Source organism: Canis lupus, chromosome 8 (assembly GCF_048164855.1).
Source record: "Canis lupus baileyi chromosome 8, mCanLup2.hap1, whole genome shotgun sequence".
Taxonomy (NCBI): domain Eukaryota; kingdom Metazoa; phylum Chordata; class Mammalia; order Carnivora; family Canidae; genus Canis; species Canis lupus.
In genome coordinates this window covers 63,935,910-63,957,539 of record NC_132845.1, presented here as the reverse complement: position 1 = coordinate 63,957,539, position 21,630 = coordinate 63,935,910, and the positions used below count along the sequence as shown (strand labels likewise).

The 21,630-nt window shown below is 42.3% G+C and overlaps 1 protein-coding gene and 1 long non-coding RNA gene across 8 annotated transcripts in view; one reads left to right on the top strand and one right to left on the bottom strand.

The window, feature by feature from the left end:
* Nucleotides 1-21,630, bottom strand: part of SDK1 (sidekick cell adhesion molecule 1) — an 895,654-nt gene that overhangs the window by 553,604 nt on the left and 320,420 nt on the right. The window contains exon 1 of one of the 7 annotated variants that reach the window (XM_072836829.1): nucleotides 8,007-8,028. The exons of the other annotated variants lie outside the window; for them this stretch is intronic. Within the exon in view, the coding sequence (XP_072692930.1) occupies nucleotides 8,007-8,013 (7 nt within the window). The 5' untranslated portion in view covers nucleotides 8,014-8,028. Of the gene's footprint in view, nucleotides 1-8,006; nucleotides 8,029-21,630 lie in introns of those variants that run through there. 7 annotated transcript variants of the gene reach the window in all.
* Nucleotides 8,126-10,866, top strand: LOC140638829 (uncharacterized). The gene is made up of 3 exons (XR_012035777.1): nucleotides 8,126-8,499; nucleotides 9,513-9,589; nucleotides 10,085-10,866. It is a non-coding gene; the product is annotated as an uncharacterized lncRNA (long non-coding RNA).

Below are 21,630 nucleotides of genomic sequence, written 5' to 3'. Positions count from 1 at the left end.
AATTACTATTACTTTTACTTTCTTACAGATGAGGAAACTAAGGCACAAAAGAGTCAAGGAAGTTGCACAGCTGGGAAGTGTCAGAGCTGGGACTAGTGTCCAGGGGACCTGTCTGCAGAATTCATCCTCCTGCCCCCTGCCACATATGCTCTTGAAAAGAGCCAAACTTCTGTGTGTGGTATCAGCCGTGGCAGGTGAGCAGGAGGAAGGGCTAGAGGGACACAGGAGAGATGAGAAACAGGGAAGGACAGTTGCTGTAAGTTTGCACGTACAATCTTGAAAGCTAACAGGCTCCCCAATAGCTAGGGTTACCCTCTTATGGATCAGGTTCTTGGACAATCTGGGGACAGGATGGAAAACATCATGGAAAGGTGTCTTGGAAGTTTTCTTCACAGTAATCATGTTCCAAACAAGGAGAATTATACCAAGATGAGTTAAATACTTTCAGAGCCACCAAGGTCTCCAACTAAAGCAAAATTTGAGGAAAGGTGGGAAGCGATGGCCCAGGCAATGTGGTCTACACTGACCCCAATTCCTCCACACTAAAAAGGGAGGCAAGGGTTGGCAGCCACTGGCCAGGGCCCCTGCTGGAAGCCCTGCATGCTGAGAGAAGCAGCATTTCTGCCTGAGAACATTCTTAAGGTCAACAAATAAGCCTAAGATGAGTAAACTCTTTAGATAGTACCTAAACCCTAGCTTGTTGTCACAGGTACTAACTCAACTCAAATACTACCCCCCCCAGGTCAATGGAAGCAAGCTCTCTACTGTACCCCCATTAAGTTCCAGTGGCAACACTATTTTGCATGGGCATCAACAATATTTTTATAGAGGAGCTCTCCTCTCCTAGGTCCATGTCTCAACTCCCTGTAAGCCTGAGAAGGAAAGTGGGGCAGGAGGGCATGGACTCCAGATTACTCATCCCCAACTGGCTCCTTTCCACCTTCACCCCAAGGACATTAACAAGCCATGAATAAAAACCCTACACCAAACTAGTTAGTGCTTCAAAATGGTACAGCAAATATGGACTTTCAAATTGTCAGATAAAATGTTTAAGATGTGGCAGTCTAAGCTGTTTCTGGATTTGTGATTTGGCCAAGTTTCTCTTTGTCTGAAGAAAGAGGTGACATTTACCCAAACAGGGCTCCCACAGCAGGAGTCCCCAAGCTCCTTCTGCCTGCTGTGTATTACACAATGGCATGTAAAGGAAAGTCTGGTGGCAGTTCAGAGAGGAAACAGAACACCAAGATAAGGGATCCCTGGGTGGCGCAGCGGTTTGGCGCCTGCCTTTGGCCCAGGGCGCGATCCTGGAGACCCGGGATCGAATCCCACATCGGGCTCCCGGTGCATGGAGCCTGCTTCTCCCTCTGCCTGTGTCTCTGCCTCTCTCTCTCTCTGTGACTATCATGAATAAATAAATAAAATCTTTAAAAAAAAAAAAAAAAAAAAAAAAAAAAAAAAAAAAAGAACACCAAGATAAGTAAACAGAGGAAAAATCCAGCTCAGGGAAAAATAAATAAATAACCTGCACCGGGCAGAACTCATCAGCAGCAATAAGCAATACACAAACTGCATCATTAAAATGTCGCAAGAATGACCAGGCGGTAGACAGAAAGAAAAGGGCAGTAGGTGGAGTTATAATTATCTGGACTATTAAAAGGCTTAAAATAGAGGCAGTTTCTCAAATTTGCAAGGCTTGAACCTTGAGTGCTCCTTCTCATTCTGCAAGGATTCTGTTATTCTGAAATGTTTGGATGTAAGGGGGAGCGGGAAATGGCAATTATATTTTTAAATGGCGTGTAATCTTTTTACCATAGATAGCTGACATTTTATAGTAAGACATTATTTTCATTTCAAACCGTTGGGTGATTCTTATAATGACTTGAGGAGCTCTAAGGAAATAAAGTGCCAGCAGGCGGTCAGTCAAATACTAAGAAATTCCTCACTCCACAGGCAGTAATCAGGTTGAAATACTTCCTCCATTACTTCCAAAAATAGAGCAGATAGTGATATGTAGGCCTTCTTGGTTTCAAAACTATGATTTCCACAAATGGTAAAAAATATATTTATTTGTTTTTGTATGGAACCATCAATAGCCTTGTTTGTAATCTGTATCAGGGTATCCAAGAAAAGTAGCTTTGGAGGGAAATTTATTTAGATCTTTCCCTCTAAAACTTGAGACCCCATCATAGGCTTACTATATATGATCCTGATACACCAACAAAAATTGGAGAATCACCAATTTCCTCTCTTTGGACAAATTGTGCAAGCATTTAAAAAATTAGCCTTGTGTTTGAAATACAACAATAGCATATGTGCATCCTAGTCCATCCATGTACACACACACAAGCACACACACATCCAAATGAGTTCAAAGATGTTGGACAGCTCCAGTACCAGTGGCCCCAACATGACCATTTCCCACCTTTTCCACCAATCAGTACACAGCAGGCCCACTACAAATTCTATCAAGAAATCCACCAAAGGCCTTTGGTGCATGTTCTTTCAAAAGAGAAAGCCCCAGCCATTACTGTGATTGTTTTTCTGAATGTCAGTGTGAGCAGCCAGTACAAGATATTTCTTTAATTTTATGACTTTCACAACGTACCCAATGCCAAGGCCTCTGGGCAGACACACAAAGGACATCCAGAAAGGAATTAATAATTCGAAGGCCTCCCTTAGGTGGCCAGTGATCCTCCCCACGTCAATCAGATGAAAGTACTGAATTAACAGCTAGGTCCTGCCATACCCTGCAGGCTCAGAACAGTTTAAAAAGGGTCTACTGGGAGGTTTCAAAAACTTGGGTCCTGGCACTCAGTATTATGATGCTGCAAAAGGAAAAGGGTAATCCTTACAGTAACTGCCATCTAAACATAAAAACTTGGGAGATAAAGGTCAGTGCTTTAAATTGCCTGTAAGTTGATCTGAGCTGCCTGCCTCAGAAGACTACAACTCTAAAGTCCAAATGCTAAAATGCAGAGCTCCATCTATAAAGACATAACCAAATATAATTAAAGAATGATTATAATATAAACAGTGGTTCTTAACTCTGATGCACATTAGAACCTCCAAGGGAGTTTTTTAAAAATGCTGCTACCCTGGCTATGCCCCAGGCCAATTAAATCTAAATGTCTGGAGTGAGGCACTGGCATGGTCTCCCTTGTGATTTCAACGTGCAGCTAAGGTTGGGGACCCCTGAAAGGAGCCAAAGGATATGACACACAGTTGAAACTAGCAATCTTCCCTAAAATATGTTGACTTTTTTTTTTTAAGATTCTATTTATTCATGAGAGACAGAGAGAGAGAGAGAAAGAGAGAGAGAGAGAGAGGCAGAGACACAGGCAGAGGGAGAAGCAGGCTCCATGCAGGGAGCCTGATGTGGGACTTGATCCCGGGACTCCAGGAGCATGCCCTGGGCCGAAGGCAGGTGCCAAATCGCTGAGCCACCCAGGGATCCCCTTGACTTTTGATTGTAATTAATAGAACCCTGCTGCATAAAGCAAGAAGTTGCTGACTTAGTGATTTCAAATTTACTAAGTATTCATTGTTTAGAAGCTAAACAGCATATTTTACATTGTCAATTCACTCTTTGATATCATTTACCTAATTAAGTTTGCTGTATAATTTTAAAACAATGTTCCACAGTTTGATTTTCCAGTTTATTCATAATCTGCCCTCTTGTATACTGTCTGCACCATCATCCATTCATACTTCAGTTGAAAGAATGGCAAAGGACGTGGAAACAGGAAAGGAGGTAAAAATTCTAAATCTATTTCTTTACTTAACAACTAGAATTATGAAAGACTATGTATGTTACTACTTCAAATCCACTGAAGTCCAACTTATACCTACAAGTGCCTGAGCAGGTAAAGAAACTGGACAGGCACCCTCAAAGGTCTGGGAGCAGTCTGAAGCCACCTGCTACAGGTGATCCACTTCAATTTCAGTTTTTAATTTTATAAACCCACCCACAGTTCACCCTCTATCCCTAACATTTATATTGATACTGACATCAAAGCCAACTTTCCACTCATTACCACTTCTGCATATATTCTAGCATTTAGCACTGTACAATTAGCTCAATAAACACAAAATTCTGGTTAAGTAGAGACTATAATGAGCACAAATACTGAAAGTTTGGATAATCCCTCAAATAGTGTTATTTTGGGATTATTTTAGAATTATAAGATATTATTATGTAAGTAATATCACAATGTCTTCAACGATTTATTCATTTATTCATTCATTCATTCATTCATTCAAGAACAGGGGAAAAGAAATGAGACAGGTAGGGAGTGAATACCAAAGCAGACTCCTGGCTTAGCATGGAGCCCTACACGAGGCTCGACCTCACAACCCCATGATAATGACCTGAGTCAAAATCAAGAGCCAGACAATTAAGTGACTGAGCTACCCAGGTGCCCTGTACCACAGTGTCTTCAAAAAAACAAAAACAAAAACAAAAACAAAACAAAAAAAAAACAGTAGTCACAGCAGCCAACACTAATACTAAATGTAAAAACTGAAGGAAGACATTCAGACAATGCAGACAGTGCTGATGAACAGGATGACTTATGGCAAAGGACCCACACACCCATGAGATCCAGTTTTGTTATCCCTCTGGGTTTTAGTTTGCACATCTATAAAAGGGTATTATAACATCTACCCTCACAGAGTGGCAAGAACTGAATGGGTTATCGTCTGCACAACAGCTGTGAACTAATATCAATACAAATTAACTCCTGCCCTCACATCTGATTCAATGTTTCATGTCAAGAAACTAAAATCCCAAATGAAAAGGAAGTGTCTCTTGTAGTAAATGACAACTTCAAAATCATTTTTGACAAGCAGAAGCCATGTGAAAACAACTATGAAGAGAAAGGAAAACAAATCAAGTGCACAATTTGACTCTCTTGTATCTTTTATTTGGTTCATTCAAAAACAGTTAATTCAAAGTAGCTCTAATTTTTTCTTCAGGTTTCTCATGTGTAATACTTAATTCTAGAATGCAGCAAGAAGAAACTAAATCAACTCAATACAGATGTTGATAAAACCTGATCAATTTAAAATGAATAATTCAATCAGAGAGGTATCCAAAAGGTTTCATTAATTTTTTTAAACACCTTTCTTAAACTTAACATGAAGCCAGTGACTGAAGAGATTTCCATCACCTCCACAATGAATCTGGGAGCACACCCACAGGACCCCAAGACCCGGCACCCATCCAGCACATTCATCATCTTCACACAAGTCACAGAAGAAAAACTAATGCTTTGAGCCAGGCTCTTTTAGAAGTAGTTTTCTTAGCCAGAAGCTTTTTCTCGTTGTACGTTCTTTTGTTTTTGTTTTTTATTTCCTAACCTGCTATAACCTGCAAAACTGTTCAGTACAGACTGTGGTCATTAGTATATTACTGAAATATAGCTTGATTTACACAAATCTACTAAGTATCTACAGACTGAAATAAATACTGCTAAAAGTATGATGTTATTGATCTGACATTATACATCCTACAGCTGAGCTCTTCACCAAGTCACTCTATATGTAAAGTAACAGGAAGACTTCAAGAAGCCTTATATTTGACAAGATAGTGACAAGTTACTTAATTTCTCTGTAACTCAGCTTCCTTCTCCGTAAGATGTGAAAAACAATAAACAGCTCTTGGATTCCCAAAAGATTCACCTGGGGTCCCTTTAAGTGCTGAACATCCCTGGTACATTTGAAATAAGATTCAATTTACAAAGAATTGATTTACCCATAGCTTTTCAACAGCAATTCTGTATTGGCACAGACATAAGTTTATTGGATCAATGAACCATCCAACACATTTTTATTGAACACTTAGTACATGGAAAGTATTGTGTCAGCTACAGAGAACACAAAGGAGAAGACAGGGTCCCTGCCCTGGAGAAGCTTACAACTTGGAAAAGGAGATGTGATGAACACACTTGGAAGGCTAGATAACAATCCAAGAAAGGTCATGGAGCACTGTGATGGTTAATTTTATGTATCAACTGGACTGGGCCAAAGAATGTCCAGATAGCTGGTTGAACATTATTTCTGGATGTGCCTGTGAGGGTGTTTTGAGAAGAGATTAGCATTTGAATTGACAGAGTGAGTAAAGCAGATGGCCCTTCTCTTCATGGGTGGAGATCATGCAATAAACTGAGGGCCTGAATAGAACAAAAAGACAGGAAAGTTGGATTGCTTTGCCTCTGTCTGACCAATGGACTGGGACACTGCTATTCTCCTGTCCTTGGTGGTTCTGGTTCTGTGGTCTGTGGATTCGGGCTAGAATCTACATCATCAGCCCTTTCAAAGTAACTACACCAGCTTTCCTGGCACTTCTCAGCCTCCATAATCATGTGAGCAAATACTTATATCAATCTCCCCCTTTCTCTCTGTTTCAGATAGATACATGCTGTTAGTTCTATCTCTCTGGAGACCCCTGAGTAATGTCAGCAGCAAACGCTGAAAGTCTCAAACCCCGTGACCCTCTGAGCACTGATCTCTGCCACCTTACCTTCTTTCACCACTCCCACATACCTATCTTTGGTGTCAGCCTGACTGCCCCATCCTCAGTTCTTCCTGCTGTGTTATTAGGACTCAGATGTTGTGTCTGTACCCAAAACCAGCCTTTTCAACAAAATTTCACATAAGCCCAAGCATCCTTCCCCAACCTACCCTTGGCCCATGCCCACCAATGCCAATAGCCAAACCTCTGTACTGTGCCCACTGCCCTCTCTTCCCCTCCTCCAGCCAGCAATTATGCTGACTGCTTCACCGTGGTGGTAGCTATCTCTATTTGGACCCTCACTGCTTTCAAAAGAAATCTCTCATGGAGTCCTTATCACATTGGCTCTCTCACGCTCCTCCAGCATGTCACCTCTGCAGAAGTGGCACCATCTCTGTCTCCACGGAGTGCTTTCCCCTTGTCTGCACAAACATTAAGAAATCCCCCATGACATCCAGATGACAGTTAAGGTTACTCTCTCCTTGGACAGAGAAATAAAATTGCTTCTCTTGTCCTTTCGCGCATACTGTGAGAAGTCCAGAGCCCTCCTCAATTTTGCTGCTAATCACCAGAGATGCATTCTCAGGGTCACATCAGCTGTTCACACTTGCTCAGCTTACTGCCGGTAGCCTCAGGGTGGGGGTTCATGATGTCCCAGTAGAACTTAGCCCCCTTTTTTGGCATTATTTAAATTCCTCCTCTTTGCTCCCCCTGCCAAGGACACTCATCTGTGCGTAGACACACAGAAAGTTAGAACAACTGAGCAGTGGTTCTGCCCTCTGTCCCTAACAATCACACACTTCTCTGCTCTCCCAGGCCAGGCCACTCCCGAAGTCAGTCCCCTCACTTTGGAAAACACACCAATTCAGCTTCTTCCCTCCCCACCTCCATCCACTCTGGAGCCTCATGTGCCTACTAAACGAAGACCATAAAGTCTGTCTCCTTGGACAACACAAGAATGGCAGATGCCCTGAAATGTGAGTCTGCCTTGTAATCCCTCTGCCACTAGTCTTGGAAGGTAGAAGAAACGATTTATTTCCCCACTGACAAAAATTACAGCACAGCTTTGGAGGTGAAAGTGGCTATAACCTGCTCTGCCTTTAGGTTTTAACCCTCTCATTTACTTGACCCTTTCCTTACCCCTGGATGTACCTTCTAGCTACTCCCCTCCCACTACCAAGCCTCGAATCTTAGCACCACCAGAGCAGTGCCTACTGTCCCACCTAGAACTGGCCAGTGACCTGTGCTTAAGGCCACCCTCTTCCTTACAACACTTGCTCCTCCAAATGCTCAGGGTGCCACTCTTGCTTCTGTTGTTGGCCCTCGTTCAGAGCTGCTCCTCCTCTCCTCCCAGGCCTAAATGTCCCTATTGCGCATGTCTACATTCCCCCCACCCCCTGCATCTTTTTAGCCATCTGTAAGAGACCTCCCCCCCCCAGATCTTGACCTCCAGTTCCTCTATTCCCAGTTCTGATTCACTTCATCAACTACCTACTTGGCATTTCCTGTCCTCCTTGTTCTCCCTATTGTTTATCTGGACTACTGGGAAGCTGGTCATCCTCACTGCTCAGTGCCACATCTAGCCCATCAGACCACTGCTGCCCAAGGTGAGCCCTGGGAGACATCAGCCTCAAATGGTCAATGAAAAAGGGATTTTGCCTTTGTCCAAGTCCTCCAGAACGGAAAGCCTGAGGCAAGGACTACATGCCAACACTTAATTTGGGAAGTGTAAGCAAGGTAGAACATGTTTAAGAACATAGACTCAAGATAAAGAGAGATGTGAAGTAATGGGTCATCCTAGGTGTGGCGATGGCACAGACTCAAAAGTGTATCAGTTCACCTGTTAAACACATCCAGGTACATGGGGGCATCTCTGGAAAGTTTATAGAAGCAAGCACACTTTGGAGGAGTCCACAGAAGAAGAAAAGATGGGAAATCCACCAGCCTGACTCCCAATTTCCACTGATGGAAATTCATCTCTTGAAGAGGTAATACTCCCTGGACACCCAGCCCCTTGGGAGCCACTCTGGGAACATTGGGGGTGTGACATTTCATTCAAGTCCAGACATGGAGAGGCAACTAAATCAGAACTGAGCCCAGAGTAAGGGGCCAGGCAGGGCTGGGGCTGTAATTTAAATCAGGCAGGGAGTGCTGTGCAGACAGTACCTCAGAAAGAAAGAGGAGGTCAAAAGAATCCAATAAGGTATCCCACTTAGGTTCCATGGTCAAATATGTTTGAAATAGCACATAATATATCCCCCTTCAAAAAGTCACAAGGCATATTAAAGGCTCCAAGAAATCTTCTAACAAAGACTTATTTCCCAAACTAAATTAAGCACAGAACCCTTCTGGCTCAAAATACCCCAAATGAGGTTTGTAGAAACATACTTGAAAAAATTATTCAAGTCAACTTACGTTCCCAGTTGCACAAACTTTAAAAACTTCTCCATCACCAAACATCTTAGATGAGCATGGATGCCTCCAAGATGGTGAGGAGCAGGGTATCTGACCCCACATGAGGCTTCCAGCCATAGACCATGGGCATGTAACCTTCAATTCCAACAAGACTTAACCTCTTACTGCTCCACAGGTCCCCAGGCTTTCCCCTGCTGGTATATTCTCTCAGCTGCAAATGCCCACCATCTCCCACCCACCCTGAATTGATCTGCTGTCACATACCCTGCCTTCTCTGCACCACTTCCTCGGAATGTACAGGCGGACACAGTCTTCCCCTGAGCCATTCCCTGTGTGCCAACCTCTCAGAGGGCACGTGGGACTTTTTGCCACTTATTTAGTACTTGTTTTATTCTCCTTTTCAAAGTTTAGAGGCTCAAAGGCCAGAGACTAATCTGTTACTCATTTCTGAATCTTAAGGAGACCCTCAAGTATAGGGTCTTGCACAGAATAGCTGCTCAGTGAATGATACAGATATAAGTGCTATGAACTGGAGAGAAACAACCTCTCAAAGACATAAATACAGTTGTGGATTCCAATGTTTTAGCTCCTCACAGATCTCTAGTGATGGACTGCTGACTCTCCTGTGTTTTAACACTGTTCTAAACAGAATCTGATTTCAAGGTAAATAAAATATTCTTTATGAATCAGTCACCTTTAAGAGCAATTTGGCACCAGAATAAGAAAGTTTCTAAATGGTAACATAATAAACTGAAAATTTGTTTACTAAGAAAGCAGTTTACTCCCAGAAAGATGGAGAATGTTATTTTAGAGCAAGAACTGCCAAATTTACATACTCTCAAGCATAAATGATAATCCTCATTAGTCTGAGAGCTGTAAGCAAGGTCCTGCTGATATATGGCCCGCTTGGCTACCGCCAGGGCCTAAATGTAAGAAACAACCAGAGGCTTGAAATATGTTTACACCAATCTATCCAGGGTCTCCAATTTGGCTTCTTTATCAAAATGCTTTTATTCCCCCTGTCCCCCCTGCCCACCCTCCTTGAAGCCAAAGCCTGAGTCACAGAAGGGAGGACCTCAGGACACAGTCTGCTGTTGGGCTTGTGAGTTCCTAGACATGTGCCCATAACCTGTGCTGTTCTTTTACTGCCCTCCACAGCCCTCCCCTGTATGCTGAGTTTTCCCCTGTGGCACCCAGAGATCCCATGGAGCAAAGCCACAGGCCACAGAGCTGAGTCGAGAGAAGACACTGGCACTCAAGTCCATTACTTTCAATGAAGCCCCCTTTTGATGAGAAAAGTAATTCCAACTACAGGGAAAATATCTGAAGTGCATTCATACAAGGGAAGGGGGGCAGGGAGAGATCCTCAGCACCTCTCAGCATTATAAGGTAGTGGCCGCCTCTCATCAGTCCTGACAGCCTCAGGTTTCCTTCATACTTGGTTGCCTGTCTCTGTGGTCTGTGGGCTTAGGCAGGATTGCCTGAGAATATAGGAAATGAGGAAATTCTGACTCTGCCTTCAAGAAGCTTCTACCATGGTTGAGGAATGACATAACCAAACAAAACATTATTGCCAGCCAGTTCCCTCTTTCGTAAAAGAGAGAATGCTTTCCTCACGGGAGTGCTGAAGAATAAAGTTCAGTTTATTTCACTTCAATTGAACTTAACAGACATAACAAGCACTAAGCACAGCTCCTGACAGACAGGGCTCCATAAATAGCAGAAACATGAAAGAGTTCCATGGGGTTTCTACGGAAGGAGGGAAAGTTCTACGAAAAATAGCATAGAAGGTTGCACTGGAGCCAGGAAGGCATGAAAGAGCCCATTCCTGGGACACACAGACCCCCAGAAGCATGACAAGTCCAAGGTGGCCGAGTGATAGCACTGCCCTAAGAGCTCCCAGAGCCACATCACCAGAGAGCCAGACCCCCTGGTCTGCTGCTACAACCTGCCGTCCCTGGGATGCTGGGTTGGGCACCTCCTTCTCCTTGTCTGTATGATGGTGTCAATAATAGGACCGACCTTGGAGTACTGTTACTAGCTATCGCTATTGTTACTGGAAGGAGACGACTTGTAGAGAAGCCTCAGGAAAGGAAACACACGGAGAGCAGTGGTGGTATTGCAGTGAGTCTGGGATCCAGATGGAGGAGCACAGGTTTAATTTAGAATGGGCTCAGGGGCAGGGGAATCTCTTCGGTGTGGCCAGGCTCTGGGGGGATTCATGTGCAGCCCAATCTCTGCAAGGTGGACCTAACATAGGAGTCACGTCAGTAGGCAGCCACAAAGGCACACGCAGAGGAAAGATGATGAGAGCCTGCCCATGATGGCAAAAGTGCAATTGGAGGCATGCCAAGAGGGTGCCTTCCCAGATTCTTGCCAGCCAGCAGGGCAATCAAACCACAACTCTCCATGAGCAGCTTTAGGCAGCCCAGCAAAGGGCTGCTGACCTCTGTATGATTCACAGGTACCTACCTTCCACCTGAATCAAGGAAGCATCAAGAACAAAATGTGGAAACTCTAGTTTCTAGGACAATAAAGAAATACACCTTTTAGTTTCTGCACATAGGCTTAACAGGCAACATGTAGCCACACACAGGACCATGCCTAAGTGCCACAGGTATAAATACGCCATGTCTCCTACACTAGAGAAAATGGAAACTTAATTACCACTTGTTTTTGGTTTGGTTTATTTCTAGCAAGTTAAAGATCTGGCATCTTTACTACAGCCTGACTAGAATACTCAATAATGAAGTTATTTGCTAGACCAGAGAGGGAATGGCGTCCATGAACTGGGCCAGTTCCCTAGCAGATCCCATGGGATAGTGTCAGGGATGGGCAGTTATCACCACTGCCATTGGCTGCAAACCGAGACTGGCTTTCCCTAAGGAGGCAGGTGAGGCCGATCTTGCTCCACAGGCCTTCCTGGTCCAGAGTCAGACTGAGGTGTCTGGTGTCCTTCCAGGAGCCCTCACCTGGGCCAGGCCACTGTCACCCTGTAAACAATGGTGCCTTCTGGGGCCCTGCTTGAGGGGGATGGCCATAACAGAGATGTTGGAATAGCACAGCATTATCATTCTACATTATGTATAATGATCCATAAGAGATCCAAGGCACAAGTGGTTTGATGGAAAATTTTGTTTAGAGCTAGAAATGATCATGTAGCTTTCTCTAATTACAATTTTAACTCTGCTCTAAAACATAAAGTCAGACTTGTCATTTTCCTCATTTTTCCCTTTCTTTTCTCTTTACCTCTGAACATAGTCCAGGTACACAAACACAGTCATAAGAGTAGCAGGAACACTGAATCACTGCTGACCTGGGTCACATGGGGAAAGACTGGGCAGAGATGAAAGGCTTCATCTCCTATTTCTCTTGGCCATTCATGGGCCTCACTGGGGAGCTTGCACCTTTAATAAAAAATAAATAATAGATTTACAGCCTCTTGGTTTGTAACAAGACAAATGCTATTGTGTTTTGGGTTTCAATGATACATGATAGACTGGGAAGCTTGGTTTTAATTCATTCCCATAACTTTAAAAGAACAAAGAAAACCTGATGGGCTTGAATGCTATTAATAAGTTGATGCCCAAAACTTTCTCCAAACAGATTTACTGCCTTTACTAAGATGGTCCCTTTGAAGCTCCTACTTAATGGAATTCTATTGTTTACCTCTAGATTTATTTCACTTGATCTTGAAAAATCAAAAGCCAGCTGAAGCCACTATTTATAGCCATGTGGGGTTTTTCTCCTCCAGAAAATGTATAAATGTATTCTTTTTGCTTAAATAAAAAAAAAATGAGATGCTCTGGATTGAATCTTTCTGTCCTCCCAAAATCCACATGCTGAAGCCCTAACCCCCAGGAGATGGAATCTGGAGCTGAGGTTTTGGGGAGATAATGGGGATTAGGCTGAATCATGAGAGTGGAGTCCCCATGATGGGATCAATGCCCTTTTAAGAAGAGACACCAGAGTATCCTGTATCCTCTTCCTTTCCCCACCACATGCCAAACTGCAGGGAAGTGGCCTCTGCAAGCCAGGAAGAGAGCTCTCACCAGAAACCAAGTGGACCAGCACCGCAATCCTAGACTTCTAGCCTCCAGAACCGTGAGAAATCTATTTCTGTTGTCTGAGCTGCCCGTTGCCCCAGTCTGTGCTATTCTCCTACAGTGGCCCAAACACACACAGATGTCAGTTCAAACTTGGGACCTTTCTTCTGAGACACAAAAAAAGGTTTCTTTGGCTCCTCATGAGGATAAAGCAGTAGTAACTCAACAACTTGAAGCAAGTAGAAGAAGAAACTGAGAGAATTACTCCCCTGTACTTGGAGACACCAGTGGCTCCAACAGGACAGCTCATGCTCAGACATTTGTTATTCACAGGAAGTGCCTTTTACACTCTTAATTTGTGAGCCTGTCCGTTATTTCTTTTCTTAATCCTAGAACTCTACAGTCCTCATTCCAGTAGATTTTCTTTCCAGCTTCCACCTCTTATCACTTTTTTCTTTATTCCTTTATTTGGTTTAGAAGTTGGTATGCTTCATACCTTTAAATGAAATGTTTTCCTTCTGAGTTTCATGAAGCCAGGTTGAGCCACGCTGCACCCATTACTCTCTACCCTGTTTGAGCTGCATGGAATGCCCATGTGTGGAGGGGTGGGGCATGGAGTGGGAGCAGAGGTCTCACTTTGCAAGTGACAGGCACCCTGCACACAGCACTCACCAGAGTTAGGGGTGTGGGAAGAAGGCTGCAGATGCTTCTCAAGTTTATACAACCTCAGCAACAAGAACATTGGCCTCACTGGCTACCTTGAACCCAGGTTCTGGCATCAGTGAACAACAGCAGAAATGTCAATTCACATACCAGATCGAATCTAGGACTAACCAGTCTGGTCTGCTCTGCAAGGAGAGCTGGGCGGCCAGTCTATCCAAGTCATCAAAGTCAACTATTAGGACTCCTGCTCTATCTTCAGAACCAAAGTGAAAACACCAGCTCTGCAAAGAATGACACCTAAAATAGAGCTCTTTCTTTAATATGTAATCAATAAATGCACTGAGAATTGATGAGGAGATCAGAAAAAAAAAAAAAAAGATAAAAAACACAGTGTTTAGGTGTGGCCTCATTACAAATTCAGGTTTCCTTCCTTCCTTCTTTCCCTCTCCCCTCCTGTCTGTCTGAACAGAGGCTTCCAGGGGTCTCCCTGAGCCCAAGAACAGAACAGACAAGCCGAAATCGAAATCACCATGGCACCTGGCCACAATAGAAGGACATAGCCCAGTTCCCAGAAAGCCTTCTATTGTTTAGTTAGCTTTGGCCCTGAGCTAATCTGGATAACCCACCCAACCCCTGGGGACAGGATCATTTGGTTATTATTCTTTCCATTCAAAGGCTGGCTCTGGAGGAAGCTCGCTAACCAGATGCCAGGGTGACTGAAGAGACACTGCCACTGTGTCTTCACCTGAGTGCTACAGTTCCCCAGTGGCCAGCTGCATCAACTGTCCTGGGACATGGCTCCCTGACGCCTGCTCTTCCCTGGGCCAGGAGCAAATAGATGCAACCCATTTCCTGTTGATAAACCCCAGGCCTGGCCCAGCAGAGAGGGGCCCTCTGCTCAGTCCCTTCGACTCACAACTCTGCCCACTGTCCATGCCCCAACCACAGCTGCTCAGCACCAACCCCCTTGCAGAATCCCAGCCCTGGTTCCACAGTGACGAGTCCATCAAGATGGCCCATTCTTGACTGAGACCATGGAAAACTTTCTAAGTTAAGGATTTTGTCAGATCCCGGCAATATTTAAAATTAATTTATAGCTCCTCCACTGCTCTGGGATAAAGCCCAGACTCCATCAGAGCAAGCTCAAGGCACTGTCCAAGCAGCACCTACTTGGCCCTCTACCCTCACCCCCTCTCCCTGGGCTGTACACACAAGCTCCAGATGCTCTGTACTTTCCCTGAGTGGTCACACAGGATGCTGCTTCTGCTAGAACACTGCTCACCTCCAATCCTGCTCTCATCAGCTTCCACCCACCTTTCAAGGCACATCTTCCTGTACTCTTAGTTCAGGGGAATACAACCAATTGCACCCTGGACTTCACTCCTTTCATACTTACCACTGTTTGGCCTGTGCACTTGCATAAATGGTCCATGTAACTAAAATTTCTACAGGGGCACTGAGGATGTCTGTCAGGGTCACAATTAAATCCTCTATACCTTCTACTGTGCCCCAAACAAAACAAGCATTGGATAGTCATGGATGAGTGGCTGCCCATCTTCTCTAAAAAAGTTGACCAAAATAAAAAAATAATAATAGAATAATAGAAGCCACCATTTATTGAGCTCATACACTGTGAGGCAATTTGCTAGGCCTTTTTATGTGTTTGGCTTATTTAATCCATGCTCTTTCTGGTACATTCCAGTGGTCTCCGCTATGGTCAGTCTGTGAAGTGTGTCTTTCTAGAACACATGGGGAGAGATTAGTCCAGTCAGATATGATGCCTATGCCAAGCCCAGGTTTTCATACCTATTATGAATACAATCTCTACACTATTGCCCCGAGGGTCTAGAAGATCCTAATCCCTAATAATAGGCTCCACATCCTCTCTGATAAGGCATTTTTGCCTAGGACTACCACAAATTAAAACACCTTACTTTACAAAAATTCACAAAATACCACTACACAAATTAAAGGTTTATCAAAGTAATAGAAAAAAGAATGTAAATTACTTAAAATTAGGAACTGGTGATTTATTAGTCTTCCTATTGTCTATAGTATTCTGATAGTCAATACCCAGTAGATGTGTGGTAGACTGACTTTAAAAAAAAGATATTAGTCCCTTCCTGCTGACCTGAAAGTTTAATTTAACAGGTCAGTGCTCTTCCTTTGATGGTTAGGCAGTGGTAGTTAGCCAATTAATCCTGTGTACTTGGGAGGTTCAACAAGGAGATTTTGAAGATTTTCTAACAGGATAGTGAGTAATTTAGGTAAGAGGAAGGAATAAGTGAGTAAGAAAAGAATGACTGAGGGCTTTTTAAGGGCTAGGCACCGTTTTTAAAGATTTACCAATTAGCTTAAAAAATAGATTTAGCTCAATATTAAGACAACAGATTACTTTACATCTCTTCATAACTCACACCAGAACTCCTTGTCCAAGTTAAAAATTTGATCCTATTCTTTGATCACCAAGAATGCTATATTTGGTGAGCTCACATTTCTCAGAGCTGATTATTTTAAAAAGGGTTTTAGATGAGCTACTAATTTTGAAAAGATGTGTATTTGGGATTTCCTTTATAACAAACTCCTAAACAAAAAGCTGGTTACCAATAAAGATAGCTTGGAAAACCGCCAGTAACATCACAAACAAGATTTTGCAGGTTGATAATATAAAACATCCAGAATAAGTTGAAATATACAGAGAAAGGTATTCCAGCTATTGCATTTAAGTAAAAATCAGCTTCAATAATCCAACTCTAAATCAAATAACAGGACACTTAGCTGAAATATTTAAAACAAACATTCCGATGGGAAAATCTTAATTTCATTAAATATATTTGAGAAAAATATAAAATATCAGCTCCCTGGGAAAACAAAAAACAAATTTATGTCCCGTAAGTACAAATATCTCAGTACATGCTCTGACAGGGAAATTTTTACTACAGATGGTAAACACATAAATCACCATAGATTAAAGAAGCATGCATGAAAAGCAAGCAAAATGAATTCTAGGCATTTATGTATTGACAAAAATCACTGAACAAAATAAAGAACATTAATTTGTGTTAAAATAAAGTACTTTGTGTCACAAAGCTTGCAACGCCTTTGGGGACCCATCGGTGCAGGAAATCACACCTACTCTTGCCTGCCTCAGCACGCCATGCTAGGGAAAATGAGCAGGCCACTGCCATCTGTTGACTGCGACAGAAGTTCATGATCATGTTTTATAAACAAAACGATCATTAGAAAACAAGAAGTACCTCCAGATAATCCAGAATTTGAGAGATTCTCACAGAAGCAATAGATTAAATGGGAATCCTCATCATCGTGAGAGGAAGACAGTAGTTTGGTGAAAGGGCAGAGAAGCAACACCCTAAGGCGTGTCCCAATCCAATTGGGTGCTGGTGTTACACAGAAAATGAAGCACCAATGGTTTCTGTCTCTCCTCTGTCAAACAATGGAGCTGTTGTACAGGATTTAGGATTGTGAGGAAAAGAGAGTGAGAAGCAGAAAATGTTGGTCTGAAGGCCTGTGAAAGACACTCTGAGCCACAGCAAAGGAAGATGGTGGTTTCTGACACATAAGGCACACCAAGGAACACAGGAAAAGTGTAAGTGTTAACTGCATATCACAGAAAACAGACCCAACAAGTTTAAGGTCAAAATCTTCCTCCGAAAGTAACAAATTTGTAATGCAGAAGGACAAAGTGAAAATTTCCTTCAGTAAGTGCAAATCAGAAGCCAATGACTGCTGAGTGCACAGACATAAAGCCCACCCAGCCCAGGATTGCCGAGCCGTCATTGAGAATAGCACCTTCACTTCTGGTCCTGGCTTCTGTGTCAGGGCCACCTCACCACCTACGTGGACAGGTAACCCTCTGGGACTCTTCATAAGGCTTTATAACCAGGACACTGCTCATTAAAACACCGTGGCCACCACATCAAACTTCTCAAGAACAAAATCCTCTGGTCCTGGCATCATGAACAGCTGTGCTTCTCTGCAACAAAGAATCTGCTTTACCTGATGAGTCTTGGGAAGCAGAGCACAAGCTGGGATTCCCTTGTCCTATGGGCTGCTGTGTAGCATCACCACTAAAATCAGGTGCCTTCAAGGCAAAGGACCTAGACTCTGCATCTTTCTACGGTCTCACATCCAGTTCTAGTATGTGGGCCTACTTTTGTTTTTCTTGTTTTTATCATTTCTAACTGATGTATTTTCTTTGTACTATTTGTATCATTTCCCAGTTTTAAGTGCATTTTAAAACTGAGGAAGATATAAATTTTAAATGAGTAAATAAATATAAAAATACAAACTTATTAATTTTTCAAATGAGAAAATTAAGGTCCAAAGAACCGCTGATAGCAATATGCAGAAAAAACATGCCATGCTAAATACTCAGTAATAAATTAGAACAGCTCAACTAAAAATAAATGTTTATTTGTATAATGAAAAAAAGATAAACAATTTGTCTAATTCCTTTGAGAAAATATTTTCTATTTATTTACAACGTAAAATGGATATATGCTCCCAAGTCAGAACCAAACTCATTGGAATCTGAATGGTGTCTGAAGGGATCTGGTGACCAACAATACCCATCACAGATAATCCAAATGAGGTCAACATAGAAAAAAAAAAAAAAAAACACTTTATGTTAGGAAATCTGATAAAGGTAAAGTCACCAAAGGTATATATCACCAAAGGTAGAGTCATTAACTGTAAAGTTCTGTCTGCCAATGGTCTGCTCTTGCTATAGACTTCTGGTACAAATAATTTCTGAGGTCTTTAGGAATGTGGTACTGAATACACTTGGGGGTCATGAAATACTTATCAGAAAGAAACCCAAAGGATACCAGAAGGTCAAAATTCAACTAGACAAAAACTCCTTGAATGTTGACCATTTTAGGGATTGACAGATGAACCACCCACAGTCCCTGATCAGAAGAATCTGAAATCTAGTGAGAGAAAAAATTTATGTACACCATAATAGAAAATATAGTGGTGATTACTATTCTGACAGAGGTGTAGAGTCATGGAAGCAAAAAGAGGGATGACATTTTCATCTGAAGGGAAGTTAGGGAGGACATTATCAGAGTTGTCTCATGTAGCTAACAAAGATTGATACAATAAATGAACTGCTCTTTATGTTATTAGTGACTCTGGTTCAAACAACCAATCTCTTAAGGATCACTCTCTTGAGATCATGTAGAATGAAAAGGTAAGTGAACGACCCAGATACTGGGCAAATTTGAATCAAAGTACCATGAAAACTAACCACAGCTTTATTGTTATCTATGACATGTACTATCACCTTACACATTTCATTACTTTTGTTGTTGTTGTTTACTGTGATAGTTTAGCTCCACCAGGGCAAGGATTTTTGCCTACTTTGTCTAAATGCCAAGACATATAATGGGCATTCAGTACTTATTGAATGAGCAAACCAATGATACACCTTAAAAAAAAAAAAGGTATGCACCAGGGGCACCTTGGTTGGGTGTCCAACTCTTGGTTTTGGCTCAGGTCATGGTCTTGGGGTCGTGGGATTGAGCCCCATGTCGGGCTCCATGCTCAATAGGGAGTCTGCTTAGGATTATCTCTCTCTCCCCTCCCCCCCTCAAAATGGTAAATAAATCTTAGAAAATTAAAAAAAAAAAAAAACCTTCATATCAGTCAATCCTAAGTTTTGTTTCCAGGAACAACGCTATAGTGACATCTGTCACTCACTGCCAATTTATGATATACCACACACTCTTCAGATTCTGTTGTAAATTCAAGCCATCTAATCCTCAGGACCCATGGGCAAGTCAGGCACAAAGGGATCAACATCTTGCCTGAGGCCAGAGCCAGCAAACCAAAGGGCACTGCTTTCCCTCTCTAAGCAGATGACCCGAAATGTGACCCAATAAATAAATGTAAGGATGTTCATTGTACAGGTTTTTAAAAACCCTAAAACAATCTCCTGTATTTTGTGGGTATAATTTTATTTGAATGTGCTCTTAAAAACCATATATTCAGGGCACCTGGGTAGCTCAGGCAGTAAAGTGTCTGCCTTCGGCTCAGGTCATGATCTCAGGGTCCTGGGATCGAGTCCTACATCAGGCTCCCTGCTTAGCAAGGAGCCTGCTTCTCCCTCTCCCTCTGCTTTTCCCCTTGCTTGTGTTCGCTCTCTGGCAAATAAATAGTCTTTAAAAAAAGAAAAACAAAAACTGCATATTGTTCTGTGTGCATGTACTTTTAATTCAAATGAATGATGGTACTATGCTACTCATCCCATTCAGCAGCTTCCTTTTCCAACATTGCTGTGTTTTGTGACACCTCACACCTTGCTCAGTGTACAGTAGCCACAGTTGCTTCTGATTGCTCCCTGTGCATAACCACCACAATCTACCCAGCTGCTCTCCTAGATTAGCACCCAAACTTCCTGCCTCTAGAAACAAACATTGCCACAAACACCTCGTCCACCTATGTTATTCAGTTACTGACAACATCCTTAGGACATATACCCAGGAGAATAAATTGAACCATTCTGTGTTCCTAGTTTGATTAAGAACTTCCAGGCTGTTGTTCTCCATTATAGCCACAGAAGTCTACATTCCCACTAACACTGCATGAGAATTCCTATATTCATTTTTCAGCTAATTATTACTAGTTTAATAGTGATTATCACACTGTTGCCTCCATTCTTATTACTCTGGTTACTAATGAGTTTGATGACTTCATATGCTGGCAGCCTTCTGGTTTACTCTTTGGTGAAATATAAGCTCACATGCCTTCCTTCTTTTTCTACTAGGATTGCTAACTCCTTCATACCATTTTGAAGGAGTTTCTTGCAGTTCTAGACATCAACTTGCTATTATTCTCTTACAGGTTTTGGACATTGCATATATCATCCCCTGCTCTGCTACCTGGCCATCTGTCTACCAATGCCTTCATGACATAGATATCAAAACTTAATCAAATTTGTCAATTTTTTCCCTATCACTTTACGCTTTTGTTGAAGTTTATCAAATTCTTCAAAAACAGGGATCCCTGGGTGGCGCAGCGGTTTGGCGCCTGCCTTTGGCCCAGGGCGCGATCCTGGAGACCCGGGATCGAATCCCACATCGGGCTCCTGGTGCATGGAGCCTGCTTCTCCCTCTGCCTACGTCTCTGCCTCTCTCTCTCTCTCTGTGACTATCATAAATAAAAAAAAATTTTTTTAAATTTTAAAAAAATTCTTCAAAAACAAATTTTGGAAGAGATTTAATTGAATTTAAAGATTAATTTAGGAATAACTTAAAAAAAAAGGAATAACTGATTTCTTCCTAATACTACATGCAAGAGAATAAAAAGTCTATTACATAATCTTCTTTGTTATTAAAATTAAAATTTTCTCTGAAAAGATATGCAGTCTTGATTAATTTGTAGATACTATATAGTTTGTTGCTAATATGTTGTTTTATTACATTTTTAGTTGTAGTTGAATACTACTAATGAAGAGAAATTACATTGATTCTTATAGATTGAGCATATATACCCAATGTCACCATACTTATTAGTTCTAATAATCAGTTTATTACATTCTATTAATCGCGATGACCTTATTATCCATAAATATTATCCTTTTATTCCTCCCAATACTAAGCTTTTCTTTCCTTTTCTTCCTGGATAGCATTCCTCAGGACATCAATGCTTGGCCAAGCAGCAGCAGAGATGGTGAGATAATGTGGCAGATACTTCTGACTGAATCTTTCAAACTCCATTCCGTTCTACCTCTATCTAGATGGGTCTGAAATCCAGAAACTACATCTGGATCTACTTCTCAGGTTTCCTTGCAGATAAGGTTGTGGATGCAACTTGGAATCTTGTCACTTGAGAGGCACTCTCCAAAGGATTTTGGAGGAGGGAGGCAAAGCAGAGGATGCCCCCACTCCAGTGGATGCTAGAAAGCAAGGATGGGAAGATGTGCTTGTCAGGCCAGAGTCTGCATTTGGGTGTCTAGTTATCTGCTTGCAGGGG